General features: G+C 35.8%; 1 protein-coding gene across 3 annotated transcripts in view; it reads right to left on the reverse strand.

The window, feature by feature from the left end:
• Positions 1–16,767, reverse strand: part of cntnap3 (contactin associated protein family member 3) — a 102,721-nt gene that overhangs the window by 50,731 nt on the left and 35,223 nt on the right. For all 3 annotated transcript variants that reach the window (XM_044134459.1, XM_044134461.1, XM_044134458.1), the window contains exons 2-5: positions 15,970–16,080; positions 7,682–7,875; positions 5,470–5,617; positions 4,074–4,277 (exon numbers count right to left, since the gene is read on the reverse strand). In XM_044134459.1, the coding sequence (XP_043990394.1) occupies positions 4,074–4,277; positions 5,470–5,617; positions 7,682–7,875; positions 15,970–16,080 (657 nt within the window). The remainder of the gene's footprint in view (positions 1–4,073; positions 4,278–5,469; positions 5,618–7,681; positions 7,876–15,969; positions 16,081–16,767) is intronic.

Genomic DNA, 16,767 nt, shown 5'->3' on the forward strand with positions numbered 1-16,767 from the left:
TCCAATTAGCTAAATATATTATTAACATGCAAAATTGGGAAGTTTGCACTTAAACTGTCACAAGTTTTCTTCTAAATGTTATCTGTCCATATTTTAGCCCCTGAATTAGTTTTTTTGGGATTGTGGATATGAATGTTTTTTGATGCTGCCATCACAATGATTGACAGTGATGTTTCAGAAAACGGATTGAATAATCAGAGAACAATTGTATTTATTTATACAAATATTGATTTACACAAAAATGGACTCCATTTACCAATAGGTGCATGACTTTTCCGATTTATGTTTGAAAACATTTTGAAAATCACTTTCTTTCCACTCATAGACACTATTTTATTGGTCCATTACAGAAAATCTAAATGAAATGCATTGAATAGATTTTGTGGTATTGTGATAAAAAAATTTTTTTTTAAATCAGGGATTATGTAGGTAGAAAAAAAAAAAAAAAGAGTAGAAAATTTTCACCAAAAGAAATATGAAATTGTGATTTTGTAATTTCTTTTTAGAAAAAACAAGAACATTTCTGAGTTCAAACAGTCAAAAATATGCCAGGACAAAAAATTTTAGATTAATGTCAGAAATGATCTAGGAAAGAAAAAAAAAAGTTGAAATTTGTGAGTTTGAAAAGTGAAAAACGTACTAGAAAAACCCCGGGAAATTTTTCCATAATTTTGTAAGAAAAAACAAGGAAATTTCAGAGTTTCAAACGTTGAAAAATTTTGACTTTAGGAAAATTTCAGATTTTTTTCCTGGAAAATTTCTGATATTAATCTGAAAATTTCAGGTTTTTTGCTGGACATGTATTACTCTTCTTTTGTATCTACAATCTTCCTTATACTCCATCATATAATGGAATGCTTTGAATTTTTGTTCTGAAAAATTGTGGTACCGAATATAAAAACCAAATATTGCTCCGAGCAAATGAGTCCTTGCACCAGATTGTGATCTGAATTGTAATAGAGGTCACCTGTAATCAATGAGCTCCTTGCTGATGGGATAATAAATATTGAATATTGAGAAAGAGTCTGCAACCAGACATGAAAAGATGAAACATAGGTGTCTGTTTTACATCATCAGTTTTGTCCACTGTGTCTCAATGTGGGGAGGAACTAAAGGAATTAAGACGCTAAATAAGATTAATTTCTTCCTGGCTGTAAAACTGTCCCAACTTACTCAGCATAACTTTCACTAAAAAGCATATTTATAAATGAATAGATGCTAATAACCACGGGATGTTTTATTAAAGCTGCAGGGGGTCGGATTGGCTGTTTAATTGATTCCTGAAAGCTGTCCTAAATACTTTCAGTGAAGTAACTGTAAATCACATCCCACCATAAATTTCATTAGGCTGAGCAGGAGGTCTGATTACGCTGCAGCATTATCCCTCATACACTGATGTAGCCATTTTAATCACCTCCAACCTTAATTATCAAACACTGGAAAGGAAAATGTTGTGTGTGCAATGAGAATGGTAAGCCGTTAGGGATTTTATTACATCACTTATCATAATGTAAACAAATAGATAGATCATCATAATTACTGGCCACAGCAGAGGACGTGAATATTAGTGTTGAAAATTCCGCAAACATAAATTTCAGATGCATATCAGCATTCATTTGTTTTTATAGCTTGATTAAAGTAAAATGAATAAAATTGATGTGAATTGAGTTGGTATTTATGGGTAAACATAACACACCAGGCTGATAAATCAATGAACTTTACCATAACATAAAATACAGAAATCATCCCTAAGAGGATCATAATTGTTAATTTATTTGTAACCTACTATTTCGGAATGCTTAACAACTCATGCAGATGATAAAAGTGACTTTTATGACCAGTGTCTGGAACGATAAAAAATTTACTTTTTAAAAACTATAGGTTTTAAAAACTGTAGATATTTACACTTTTTAAAAACTATAGTTTTTAAAAAGTAAAAACAACTGGATATGTATCAGGAAATATGATTTCTGCAGATCTTTTTATATTTATATTCTGCTTAGTCACTGTGCAAAAATCAAATATAAGCAGATGACCTCCATCCTCTGAATTAGAGTAAATTACAGATTACTGTATGTTTTAAAATAAATGTTGTATTAGGCAGTACTGTTGCTTCTTAAAGTAAAGTATATCTTCTCTGAATGAGATTGATTCGTCATTAGTGCAGCAAAGTGGAGCATGACTGAGCTCCATGCCAACGTACAAATCAGATGAACGAAATTACAAAGTCTGAAACTAAGACTTCTGATCCGTGGATGAAGAGTTTCCAAAGTAAAACAAAGAGAAAGGCAGAAACTGAAATAATGAGGATCAGAAATATAAAGATCATTCAACCAAGAGACCCAAATACAAAGTAATGTAAGAGGGAGACAGGATAATAGATAAAAAGCAGATCGAAAGATGGTATATCTGGAGATTAAAAAGACAAATTACTGCTTGTTATCAAGGAGACAACAAAGTCTAATAAAAATCTAAAGAAAACAGGAAACTAAAAGAGAAACGTGAAGCCAGAGAGGAAGTAGTTAGAAGAAAGTATCTTCAGAACCGTCTTCTGCCTTTGTACCGTGATTTTAATGGATGGGTTTAATTCCCACTCACTCAGCCATAGTGTCTCTTTAATAATGTGGGCTTTAAAAAAAACACACAAAGTAGAGTTGTGTACTGCAAAAATAGAAAATCTTAGAGTATTTTTTGACTAGTTTCTAATGAAAATATTTTAATACACTTGAAATAAGATAAAACTGATATACATGTATCTTTTCAGCAAGACATGTCACCTCGTTTAAAGTCAAAAAAAATTTTAAATTAATGAAAAAGTATTAGTTCCATTGGCAGATCATTTCAGTTATAATAAGACATTTTTCCAATGTTATAAGTGAATAATCTGCCAATGAAACAATTCCTTTTTCATCAATATTAATTAAATATTTACTTAAAACAAGCTCCTACATACTGCTTATAAAATACCTACAAGTTTGTTGTGTCCTCTTTCAAGTGTGCAGAGATATTTACACTAGAAACTAGACAAACACTTGGTAAGATTTTCTGTTTTTGCTTTGTACCAACATAATACTTTATCCGCAACATCCTGTTGTTGATCCCATGACTTGTGTGATTCCCCCCCAAAATAAAAATAAAGCCAAACAAACACCTCTTCCTTCCACAAAAACTTTTTTAGCAAAAAACACGAGGTTTGTCGAAATTGGCATGTTTCCAAATTTGTAATTGCAAATTTGTGAAATTTTAAGGCAAATGGAAACACACGTGGTGGTGAAAGAAACAGCTCTGTATCTGGTTGCTGTTTGTGAGACAGCATTGTTTCATTTCACATTTTGTTGTCAAAACAGTCAAAATTCTTGATTGTAGAAAAATATTTAGTTTGATTATAATTGCAACGCTTACGAAAAAATGGGTTGAAATAAAGAGATCTGAAACTTTTATGCAATCTTTATTGCTAATTCTGGAGTTTGTTGAAATCAGGAGAAAATCCAGGAAAAGATCTGAAAAAAAAGGAAAAAGGGTTCAAAGAGAAGAAGGCAGGAGGAGAAGCTGGATGTGAGGATGAAGTATTTCTGTGGTCAGCGGGCGGTTCTGGTGAGAGAGGTGCCAGATGGTGATGATTCAGCAAGGGCAACATGACAACCGCTGGTGTAATCCTATTCAAACACACACACACACACACACACACACACACACACACACCCGCACACACAGAGAGACACACCAGGCATGGATCGAGACCAGAAGAGTCCAGCCCTAACACATGCTGCAGCAAATGGGCGCCATCAATCAAGGCTTTAACCAGACTGGGATGCAGCAAAAAGTGCTGCTTCCCAGTAGCACCTTACTTCCTGATGTGATCAGGAAGTAAGGTGCGTGTTTTCCTCATTATCCATTTAAAAGGTAATCAAAGGTCTGAAAGATGTGCAAATGACTGAAATGGAAATGCTCCTCATCAGAACAAATGCCATCATGGATAGATTACACCAACTCTGCAGATTAAATTCTCCACTGTATTGGAATCAATGTAAATATGTCATGATCTCTCTGCGTCTGTCAATAGACATTAGCACCTTGTCTGAACAGCAGCAGCAGCTTTCCTCTGTCTAACTCCAGACGGAGGCCGAGTCCTTCCCTTCCCTCTGCCTGCAGCAGCGTCCCGGAGTTTCTCAGGGTTTTGAGCTTCAATGTGATGACATCTCTCTGAACCCGCCTTGACCCGGGATTTAGTCTGTACACCAAACTGCTGCTGCCATCCAAACTCACCACATCAGAGGCTGAAAAATAAAACAAAGAGAGATATCAGCATGTTTGTGTGTGTAGAAGTGAGCCATGTATCCAAATTTTGAGGATAATTTCTGACTGGTTATGGCAAAAGGATGAACAAGTTCATTTTGGGGTGTTTTAGGTTATTTACAGTTTCTAAAAGTGTGGGTTCAAAGCATCTAATCTAGCAATTAATTTAGAAGATATGGTCATTTGAATGTTGGCACTCAGAAAACAAGATTTCAGAAAATTCAGGTCTGATAGTTTCAAAGTTTTTGATGGGAACCAAAACTTCAGGATCATTTCGTCTTAAAAAGCTGCTAAAAAGATTAATTTTTGAACATCTCTATTCTTCTAACAAAAGGAAATTTTTATCCCTAATGGAGTTTTTGATTTTCAAAATAAAAGTATACTCATCTTTATCAAGTAAAATGTTCAAACTTGTAAGCAAGCTGAATTCAAACACGAAATTCACACTGCAAAACCAAATCTTACCAAGTATATAAAATAATGTAATATACTAAAACAAGCTCCTATTTTTTGCTGAATAGTTACTTGTAAGTCATTTTTGTCTTATTTCAAGTGAACTAAGATATTTGCAGTAGAAACTAGAACAAAAATACTTGGTAAGATTTTATGTTTTTGCAGTGTACCATTTTAAAACCCTCCAAAACTTCAATTTAAGTTTTAGAGGGTACATTTTACAAGTATAAGTACATTTTACAACCCCCCCCCAAAAAAACAAAAGTCACTTTTTTCTCAGAAAATATTTTCTCCGTTTCTGCTCTGCGTTTCTGTTCATATGTTTGCCGTGGTGCATCACATTTGTATTTGTTTTTGCTGTTGTGTATGATTTCCTCTTATGGAATTGATTAAGATGTGAAATAAACTTTTTTTGGAGGTTTAAAGCACCTGAAATATAAACACACAAACAATAATCATCAAGTTCATTAGTTCAGCCATTATTTGTTTCACCATAAAATTTAGAATCACTCAATAGCAATGCATTTAAAGATCCCTTAATAGTTTATCATCACCTGCAGCTCTGATCATTAAATCAATTAAAACCAATTATAAACGCTCATTAGGACCCACTATATGTTAGACTAACGAGTAATTCTACAAATGTGAGATACTGTGTGATTTTTTTCTTTGTTAAACCCCAGAGACTCTAATGAGAGCAGTGAAGGATGGAGCACTCACTGTACGGACATCCGTAGGCCTCCAGGCGCAGTCCAATCCGCCCGTTGGGATTCCAGTCCAGAGGAATGAGGCGCAGGAAGCGGGCCACGACCGGCTGCTGCAGTTTGTACTGAACCACGCTGTCTGCATTAGAGTTACCTGGAAAAGACTGAAAACACACAAAAGGGACATGACAAACAAACTAGATACTCAGAAATATCTTCTAGCCCCCTTACCCACTAGTGCATATCTCAGCAATCAGGAGCCTTGGGTAATCAGTAACACTTTTCATATTTAGGATCAATACATGAAGGCAACTTTAGTTTGGTTGCTAACTTAAATATCTGCATAAAGGTTTTCTGAATAAAACTTTGAATAATTAGCTCTAGCAATTTGTTGATTTCTATCTTTTTTGTGCTTCTGTAAGCCTAATTCAACCAATTTCAGTACTTTCAAATTTTTAGTAAAGTTTATTCATAAATGGTTTTTAATGGATTTTTCAAAATTATGCTGACTCAGTCATGCAAAGTCACATAGTTCTACATATTTTATCCGTACAACATAAGGGATGTCTATATTATCTACCATTCATGAGTGTTTCTTTTACACTAAATATAAAAAATATTAAAATTCAGACAAAGCAGTAGTAACTGAAGGCTCTCCAGTTGTACAGTTAAGAAAAATGAAGCAATCAGCGTTAGAGAAAAATGCGCTCCAGTGCATCCTATTTTTACTCTCTCTAAGCTCTGAGTTCACAGGAGTTTCAGAACACTCTGAAATGTCAGAGTGACAGTGAGAGTTTATGCAGAGCGTCAGGTCAAAATGCTTTTAATCCGTAAGAAGCACTTCTCTGGTCCGCCTGAGAAGATCCTTAGTACTTAGCTTAGCTGGATTCTCTCTGCATGAGCGAAGTTCCTCATGCGGAGTTCCTTAAACTCTAATCAAAATCCCCTCTCCTTAGCCCTGGCCTGCAGCATTTTGACTCCGGATAAATGTCCTCCTTCATCTACATGTACAATACAGCATGGTTCCTACCTGCTAGCTGTTGATGTACTGGAAATATATTTTAAACAGAAGATACTGTCCCAGTTAGACTGATGGGGCATGTTAAAGGAACCTATTAAGAAAAATTCACATTTTGCATAACAAGTCATAAACAGCCCAAATGCTTAAAACATTTTGGAAATTAACTTATTTCGAAAAAGATTTGAAAATCAGCCATTTCAAAAAACGTCCAAACTGTCGAATCACAAACTGTGCCGTTACCTAGCAACCCCAGCCAAGTCCAGTCCATCACCTAGCAACCCAAGCAGTGCTACAGCATGTTTGGTCAGCTGGTTTTACCACTGTACAATGGCTGCTGGAAAAGACAAGTGTTTTGCTCATTTACCAAACGGAAGCCACATGCAGCATTTCTGTTGGTTGTGCAGAAGGCGCTACTTCTGCTTTTCAAAGATGTACAGTTGTACAGTTGTGCATCTGTTTGCAGGCATTTACATGTGCGAGTGTAAACGTTGAGTTAAGGGGGCGCCGCCAGCAGCAACTTATATGGATTTAAAGTGACAAGAGGTCCTAAAACGGCTCATTGTAAATAAGTCTGGCTTTTTTAAACGATTCAAAGAAAAGAAAAAAAAGTCAAAATTTTGAATGCCAAGTCAGAATTTTACTTAATTTCTTTTGGTGGCCCTAATCCTCTTCCATATGGAAATGTTTTGTATTAAACACAAATTTAATGCAGATTTTGTACAAATGAAACACAACATCACAGACTTGAAAATCTCAGCCACATAGAGGTATTGTTTGTCTTCCCTCTTCTCACCTCTGTTATATTTTCAACTGACTTCATTTGTACTTCTGTATTTTCAACTGACTTCATTTGTACTTCTGGCAGACTGAACATGAAGAAGTTCAGCTCTGGAGTTTCTTACAAATTCACAACAAAACACAGTGAGTGAGTGAGCCAACCCTTCAGGCTGGTCTCAGCTCTCTCTGCTGCTGTCAACAGCAGCTTCAAGTGTTTTGGCAGCAGGTCAGGACCGTCAGCTGAGCTCTTTCATTTCATTATTAATGAAGAGTCAAAGGCTCCTGATGACTGTGATAATTTACTCAGGAAGGGCTGATCCCTGCAGACTAGCATTGTTAAACACTAAGTAGTACATAAATACTAGGAGAGTTAAATTGAACTGAAGCTTCAGCAATTTTTTATTCTTTTTTTATTAATGTATGGACTCACCCCTATGCTGTCCTCCTGTCTGTACTGCTTCCAGTTGTGTCCCGTGTCGCTGAACATCAGCTGGTAAGACATCAGCCAATCAGAGCTGCCGTAGCGGCCCTGTGTGGCGACAGCTGTGATCTTGGTCCGCTCGCCCAGGTTCACCTCCAGCCACTGATACTGGTCTGAGGTGAGGGGGGACCAGCCTCCAGCTCCTGCAGAAAAAGTGTTTTTTAGATGTCAGACTTTAAGGCAGGGGTCTCAAACTCCAGTCCTCCAGTCGCTGTCCTGCAACTTTTAGATGAGCCACAGGTACAAAGCGCTGGAAGGAAATGGCTTCATTACCTCCTCATGGTGTAGATCAGTTCTCCAGAGCCCTTATGACCTAATTATTCTATTCAGGTGGTGCAGCAGAGGCACATCTAAAAGTTGCAGAACAGTGGGCCCTCCAGGACTGGAGTTTGAGACCCCTGCTTTAACTGAAATACTTAAAGTAAATTATGTAGATGAGGGGAATAAATCGCTTTTTATTGTCTATATTAAAAGTTTATCTTAATTTTTTTCTAGAATCTGGACTTCTGTAGTTTATTTTGCTCATTTACTTGTTGATAAATGGTACTTTACAGCTGAAGTATGTAACCTTTATGTATAAATATGTTTCTTAGATATTTCTTAAAACTATCATTATGTCATGATAATTTGTGAAATCCCCTCCTCCCTGTGCTGCTATTTTCGTCAGAAGAAATGAACCACTCCCTGCAAAAACAACCAATCAGAGCGGTGCACACACAGGCATGATTGACAGCGCAGAGACCCACCTCCTGGCTCTGATTGGTTGCTTCTAGTTAGCACTGAGAAAAGGCAGAGGAACTTGATTTTTCCACACATCATCTGTTTTATATTGTATTGTCACAACATAATAATTTCAACAAATATCAAAAATATTTCTTATAAAAGTTACATACTGCAGCTTTAAGACTCCAAAATATTTATTACTTATTGCATATTTCACTTAGTTCATTTAGCAGCTATGCAAACTTCTACTGTAGTAAAGGAATTGATTTCTACCATATTGAAAGTCTACTTTGTGTTTATTGGTCATGAAAATACCTGTAAAGTTGTTGATTATACTGAATTTTAAACATTTTGCAGCTATTGTAAAAAGGGTTTTATAGAGTTACTTCAAATATGGTACAGTCAAGTGACAAACTATTTACACTCCATGATCCAGAAGATTTTAAGACCACATTTAGCAGCAGTGACTCAATATTTAGTTTCTGTATAATTCAATCATTAATATTGTTGAGCAGAAACTTCGATCCTGTCTTCTTTAAACATTTCCTCAGGTTATTGATATACAGCTAAAAAAAAAAAAAAAAAATTTGCTGAATATTCCCTGTTCAGATCTACATTTTCAAAATATATGCTTACAATAAGGCAAGTTTATTTGCAATGTAAAATTCAAACGAGTTAATTTAAAGAAAATTAAAACAAAAAGCTTAAAAAATGACATTAAAAACTAGAAATAGATTAAAATAATGCAGAAGTTTCAAAACTCAATTTTTTACTTTCACCTATATGATTTGTTGTCATTTAATGCTGAATTTGCATCTTTCTGAAAATTAAGAGGAATTCCCCAAACAAAGCATTACCTATAAAAGTTTAAATAACAACATATTGAACAGTTGTAATGAATGTCAAACTGTTAGCAGGCCTCCCCTGATACGGCTGTGCTGAAAAGCTGCATAGCGGTACATTGATTAGTGCTGCAACTTCTCTGCGAGATTGGTTCCTTATCCATTTAAAATGTCACCAATAAACAGTTTTAATGTCAAGATTTGAGTAGACTAACAACTAATATAAAGGTTTGTTTCTTCAACTGAACATCACTACTAATAAGGAAAGCTTTATTTTCTTCATCGAGATGTTAATGTTTTGTCTTGTTTTTTTGGTTAGTGTCGTCAGCTAAATCATTCATTTAGTTTCTCATTTGTTTGCTTTATTTTACCTGTTTCTGACAAAAGAATTTATCATTTCACATATGACATTAGTGGAGAAATAAAACAAGCTTACAATTACTGCCCCAATTTGTTAAAAACAAAATTACATAATTCATTTAGTACAGAAGAGGATTACGGCCTCTGAAAAAAATCTGACTTTAATCTCAAAAATCTTAATTTTGATCTCGGAAGATGATAGTCAGGAAAAATGTCAGAATTCTGAAAACGTCTGAATTTTGAAAAAAGACAGAATTCTGATTTTAAAGAAATCTGAACTCTGTTAAAAAAAACAAACAAGAAAAACAAGAAAAACCAAATCTGAATTCTGAGATTGTCAGAATTTTGAGGAAAAAAAAAAAGAAAAAATCAGGACTGACCTTACTAACAGCACCTATATGGCCACACATTTAAATTTTTAATCCAAATACTTGTTCCTCTTTACTGGCTGCATTTTCTTCAATATTATATTACATGTATGCAGTGCAAAATCATTTAAAGTTTCAGTATTTTCTTTTTGTTTTAGGGGTTCAAAATCATGTGGAACGTCTGAACATAAAAACATTGTGTAAAAATGAATGCGTGTCGGTCGAGTGGTGGTTCAGGCTGGTCTTTTCAGAGCTAAAGGCCAGAGCTAATCAGCGCTTCGCTACCAGATGTGTCCAACGACAGCAGAACAGAAAAGAGCAGACATCCTGACCTTTACTTGTGACAATTAGACGGCAGAGAAACAGAGAGCGGGATCTGAGACAAATGTGTCTGTGACTAAGAGGCGTTGCAAAGATTTACTGGGTCCTCCCTGTCAGATGTAATTGAAACAGAGACAAAAAGATGGCTGAATATCTTCTGTCATGGCGGCTCCTTCATATCAAACACAATGCCATGGATTCTGCTGCTCAGTGACAGAAACCAGTTATAATAAAATAATATGTTTTACATGGTTGGATTTAGAAGTGAACTTTTGACATACATTAGTTACACTTACAAAGCAAAAATCGGGTTCAAGAATACGTCGATTAAAGAGTTTTGTACATTTTTGTTTTGTTCTGTCAAGTGATTAATACCTTGGAATACATTTTGCTATCCGAGGCACCATCAGCTTCCGCAGGAGATGATTTATGTGGAGGAGGTGGCACAACGCGACCTCATGCAACCCAATTCTAGGTACAAAGCAATTTTAAAAGCCTAACTATTTTCCTTGTCTTACTAATGTAATGTTTGCAAGAAAAATACAAAAAAGACCCCTGAGGTTCTGCTTGCAATAATTGGATTTGATTAGCTGGAATTATTCTAATTGGCCACTGTGCTATTTTCTCTGGTTGGCACCCATTTACAAGGAAAATTGGTTTCCTGGAAACTTCCCTTTGGATTTGTAAAATGCTTTTAATTTTACCTTATTTCATCCTCTGATGCTTGATGACATTTATTGAACACTGGTGTTAAAACATGTTGCAGGATTGAAGGGAGATTTGAGCCAACAACAAAACTTTATAAATTAGCTTTACATCATATTATAATGTTTTTCACTCATCAAAAACAAGACCAAAGTGTTGCTTTGATTCTTTCATGCATGTTTGTGAAAAACTTAAATCTCTATGGCAACCATTTAGCTGTGTAAAATGACTGGGTAGACCTAGATCCGCCTTAGAGATACAGATTGGAGCTGCAGTTTCCAAGCAACTCCCCCACTCGGCTCCTTCAGACTAGTCAGCAGCAATTAGCAATAATATCTGGTAGAACTACACATTTGCTGAGCTCATTGTAGGAGCAGAGTTTCAAAAAGAGCAGAAGATTTTAAAACCCCCTTTCAGGGTCTAAAATTAGCAAATAAAATTTATTTTAAGTCACACTTGATATATGCTGAATTTTTAAAACAACTTAAGTTCACGTATTTATTAAATTGTGCATTAAAATGACCTTGAAAACACACTGTACTACTTAAACCTGAGACCAAGTGGCCTTTTGTCATTTGAGCAGTGCAGGCTGTGTATGCAACAGATAAGGCAGAAAGCCAGTCAAGGTGCAGTTGGATTCTTCTGCTCCACCTTTTGAGAAGAGATCAAGCCTGACAAAGTTGCTGTGGTCAAATGCATCACTGTACGAAGCAGGCGGGTAAACAAAAGACTGCTGAATCATTAATACCGCCATGATATTCCACCTGACAAGAAGATATGAGAGGCTGTAAAATTCAAAGAGACATGAGTTAAATGAAGAGCTAGTTACAGTGTGAGACAGGTGAGAGGAGACCGGCAGAGCTGCAGTCAGCCAAGCAGCCGAAAAGGAAAGAGTGCTGGAGTGAGAGCTTATCATTTGCATTAGAATAGCAGGACTGGATGGTAATTTCAGCAGCCTGATAACATGTCATCTGGACGAAGAGACTAATAGGCTCGATACGGGCCAACACTGACTGTTTCCTGCAGACATGACATTTCCATTCAAGCTTCAAGTGCAGCATTGGAACTTTGAACACTCAACACACACAGTGATGTGAATAAGCACCTAATTAGTTGGCCATCCTCACACACCAAACATGTTCCAATTTAAGGTACAGCCTCCATTTTATATCAAATTAATTTGGAAATTGATTAAAAGCAACACGGTATTATTATTATTATTTTTTTTAAAGTCTGTTCCAGAATAGTTGAACCAGAATAGCTGATAACCTCCCCACCAACCAAAATTTTAAAAAAAGAAAACATTTTAACACAGAGAACACGATGAGCTTTTGGCAAGTTCACTCCATTCATTTTCACTGATAGATGGAGCGAAAGCTAATAATTAAAATGTGAAAATGATTGCACAGAAAGGAGAAAATTAAAAAGATAATCTATGGAACAGAGACTGGAGTTGGAACATTTTAGTAACAAGATAAAGAATGGATTGAGCAGAAATTAAATGGAAGCACTGAGAACTGGAAATCAAAATCTCACCAGACAGACATAAAGCCTAAACTAATTCACCCTGCAGCTGCTGAATATTAAAATGATCTTGCGGGCTGATTGGCTAAGCTCTTAAGCCATGGATGAAAGTAAAAAAAAAAAAAAAAACAAAGCAAAAAACAGGGGAATTCTGTAAACCAGTTTAATATTCAGTAGAAATAAAGTGTTAAATCAAAACGCCAGCCTGCAAATGCTGCAAATTTCTGGTCTGAAAATGCATGATGCAACTCTTCCAGTTCATCACATTCTGAACGTTCTCTACTGATTTGAGTTCTGGACACAGTAGGGACCATAGGAGAACAGTAAACGTGTTTAAACTTGTGAAATGTTGAATTATTCTGCTGGAAAGAGAAATCAGAAGATGATAATACAGTGTAACTGTAAAACCTCCAGCAGCTGAAATTGGGTAGAAATCACTTGACAAACTTTCTATTTTTGCAATACAGTTATTTTCCAGTCACATCTTCTGTCTCCTTCATCCTGTTCCACCATCAACAAAGACAGAAAGTTATGGAAGAAAAAAAAAACATACGCACATGTGTAAATACAAATGCATGTGTTTTGTTGTTGCTATTGTGGGAAGTTAATCATTTCCATCCATTGAGGAAATAAGTGAACTGAAAGCAAAGCTGCTTCTCGGGTAACTAACAGCATTAACAGTGGCAGCAGCAGCAATGAGAAATGAGCCGGAGGTTTTCATTTATTCATTGATTTCCTCAGCAAACAGATGGGATCCTTTGGGCATGGCACCAGTAAGTCAGGAGGGAAGAAACAGTGACACTCTTCTGACCTGCCAAGACATACAGTTCTGAAGTGACACGTTCACCCAATTTACGAGTCTGCTATTGCTTTCCAGTAATCAATTATTATCTACCTTTAAAATGTATCACTTCATCTTAGCTGGTAATTGCTGGTTAGTCGTAATATCACAACTACAGCTAAATTTTAAAATAATAATAAAATAATAATAATAATAATAATAATAATAATAATAATAATAATAATAATAATAATAATAATAATAATAATAATCTTTAGTATAGAAATTAATAATAATCAATAACTTAGCCATCCGTTTTTCAAATTTTTTTAGTTTCGGCTGAATCTCTACTGTTTCTAAAAACAAATCAAGCGCTTAAAAAAATTGACTCAGTTGTTTTTTGGTAACAAATTAATGTTTTTTTTACATTTGCTTTTTTTTTTTGGTGTCTGGAATATGAGCCATTTCAAAAACCTTCCGAATGTAAAGTTACAAATCAGAATCTCCAGGGAAACCAAGTCTGTTACTTAGCAACCCCTCTGGAGCTCAGACCGTTTCCTAGCAACCCAAGCTGTATGTGCTGTGCAATAGCTAATGTAAAAGATGAGTGTTCTGTTGATGAGTAACCATCCAGAAACCACTTGCTGCATTGAGCAGGAGGCTCCACTTCTGCTTTTCAAAGATATACAGTTGTATAATTCCGCATCTGAAGACATTGTCACGTGCAAGTTTAAATGTTGAGTTATGGAGTGTGGCCAGCAGTAGTTTTAAGAATGAAAACTGACCTTATACAAGCCCTAAGTTGATCCATTTTCTTAAGAAACTAAATAACTAATCATTTATATTATGTTTATGGGGATTGTACTGTAAATACAACTGTACTTTACTCTTAGCAGCTTAGCCTCTGAAAAGGTTAATAGGAAATTAATTATTGTAAAAAGTTCTTGCATTAATCCAGCTGTAGATCTAATTGAGGTCAGAGGTATCACTACAAGGCAGATGAGAAACTGAAATGTCTGCAGCAGTAAAAGAACAGATAATATGAAGAGAGTTTTGTTCATTTCCAATCAGCAATCATGATTCCAATCTATCAACATTAAAGCACAGTTTTTGAATTACACATGAATCAATTTAGCTCTTAAATGCAATATGCTAAATTTCTGACTGAATAAAAAAAATATATAAATTTTAACCACTTGTGTCGAGCAAAGGAGTTTTACAAATATGTTCAGTATTTGAACAGTTTTTCAAGTCCTGTTTGTTCACATGTGAACAAACAAAGGCAGCAGATGGGCTGCAGCTGAATTTCTTCATGCTCAGCTTCCTTTGCCTTCCCAGGTGGTGAGAATCAGTCAGAACCAGATTAAACCCGCCTTGCACTCCCGGCTGATTCTGGGCTTTGATGTCGAGATAAAGCAGCGATCCCAAAATCTAAATTTTTGTCAAAGCCTCAAATCAGATTTCTGCACAAGACTTCCAGCTGGTGGAACAAACACCATTCACATTCTTGGTACAAGCCTCTGGTGGAAAAAACAAAACAAAACAAAACATCAGCTACAGCAGAGAATAAAGACAAAGAAAGCTTAATCTTGTTTTGTCTTGTCTCTCAAAATACATTCTGATCCTCTATATATTTCAACATCTCACTGCTGCAGTGATTGTTTATCAGAGAGGCTATAAAAACAGATTTAGATTGTGATATTTTGGCTTTCGTGCTGAAGGCTTTAAAGACTTATTCAGCCATTGTGGCATGGATTTTGTGCCTAAGTGTGTTTACTTTAAATAAATCTTGTTTGTGCAGTTTATTTTTGATGTTGCCTTCAGCCTGAAAGTTAAAAGTAAAACTTTCAAATGACCGTAAAATAGTTGAACAGGACAATCTATTTCTAAAAGAGTTTTCTTGTTTTTGTCTGTTTTGCAGAGAATGAGTTTGTACTTTGAAAACTGAACTCTGTAGTTTCAATCCAATTATGGTGATGAACTAAAGTTAAGATCCGAAGTTAAGAGACAACTGGCTCTGAGTCTGAAACTGATACAAAGAAAAGAAAAAGCAATGAAAAAAAAATCCTGTCATTAGGAAAAGGTGGGAAAAACTTGCAAGCAAAGCCTACCAGCTTTAGCTAGAAGAAGACAAAATCTGCAGGAAAGGTCATCCAATCTGTTGACTAATATGCTATTTAGGCTTTATCAAGTAATTCTAAAGTTAACTGGTAAAACAATCAGATCTGTAAGTTTTTTGTAAAGGCCATTTTGTTGCTTTTTTCACTTTAACACAAGGATCTTGAAAAAAGGAAGTTTTAGGAGAAAAAATGTGGGTTAGGGTTAATTTTTGACTCAAAATCTAGCGGGATGCTGGAAAAGATTATTTAAGCCTAATACAAAACATTCACTACAGACTTGCTAGCAGTTAGAAAGTCCAAAAAGTCAGGGTTTCTTTTTATAAACAAAAGGAAAAACTGCAAAGTATTTCTCACGTGACTGTCAAAGTTATCCATGTGTTGTCTAATTTTATGAATTACTCATCTTTACCTGAAGAAAGACTGTATTTAAAGCCAATCAGTGAATGATTATCACTTATTACCAGATTAGGTCACCGACTGAGCTTTTCCTCACCGTCTCTCCGGTTGAGTTTAGCGAATCCCGGTGCGTGGCTGCTGGACAGCTGGGAGGAGCTCCTGAAGGATGAAGGCAGCAGGTTGGACACCAAAGGGCTGTCACACTCCTCTACAAAAGAAAAAACACAAGAAACATGGTTAAAAATCATGGTTTAAAATGGATCAAGTCTTAATTTCAGTGGTTAAACATCTAAAAGTTGCTTCGGCTCTAATTTTTTCCACTTATGGCAGATCTTTGAAAGTCATTTACAAAATTTGACCAGTAGAATTATGAATATTTTCTCTTCTTAATCATGCTGGATATGGATTCATTCCAGTTGTGTTTAATAAAATCCTTCAAACTGTGATTCAGAAAGATGGCCACAGAGATCATCTCTATCTTTAGGTGTGGACCCATGTGAGAAACGCTGTTTATGTCTGGGTTGACCCTAAAGTTGACCGGCAGCTTGTCCTTGAATTACCCTGCTTCTTGTTTCCTGTTCGCTGCGATTGGATCCAGATTTTCATCTGAGTGAAAACTTTCAACAGCAATTATATCCAGTTGTCTCAGCCAAACACAAACACGCCTCCATCTAACACCTTCAAGCTAATAGATCTTGTACTCCTCCACTGAGACAAGAGCCAATTACTATGATTCATGAAGCAAAGAGATCCAGGCCTACAACTCTGACATCGAGGGTTTGGCTTCGATTTCGTTGTCAGCCTCAGCGATCACGTCATCCCTGTAGCACAGGTCTCTTATTTGAGTCCTATAACCAGAAAATGCTTGATCAGTTTAATTGTGCAGAAACACAAA

Source organism: Gambusia affinis, linkage group LG12 (genome assembly GCF_019740435.1).
Source record: "Gambusia affinis linkage group LG12, SWU_Gaff_1.0, whole genome shotgun sequence".
NCBI classification, from domain to species: domain Eukaryota; kingdom Metazoa; phylum Chordata; class Actinopteri; order Cyprinodontiformes; family Poeciliidae; genus Gambusia; species Gambusia affinis.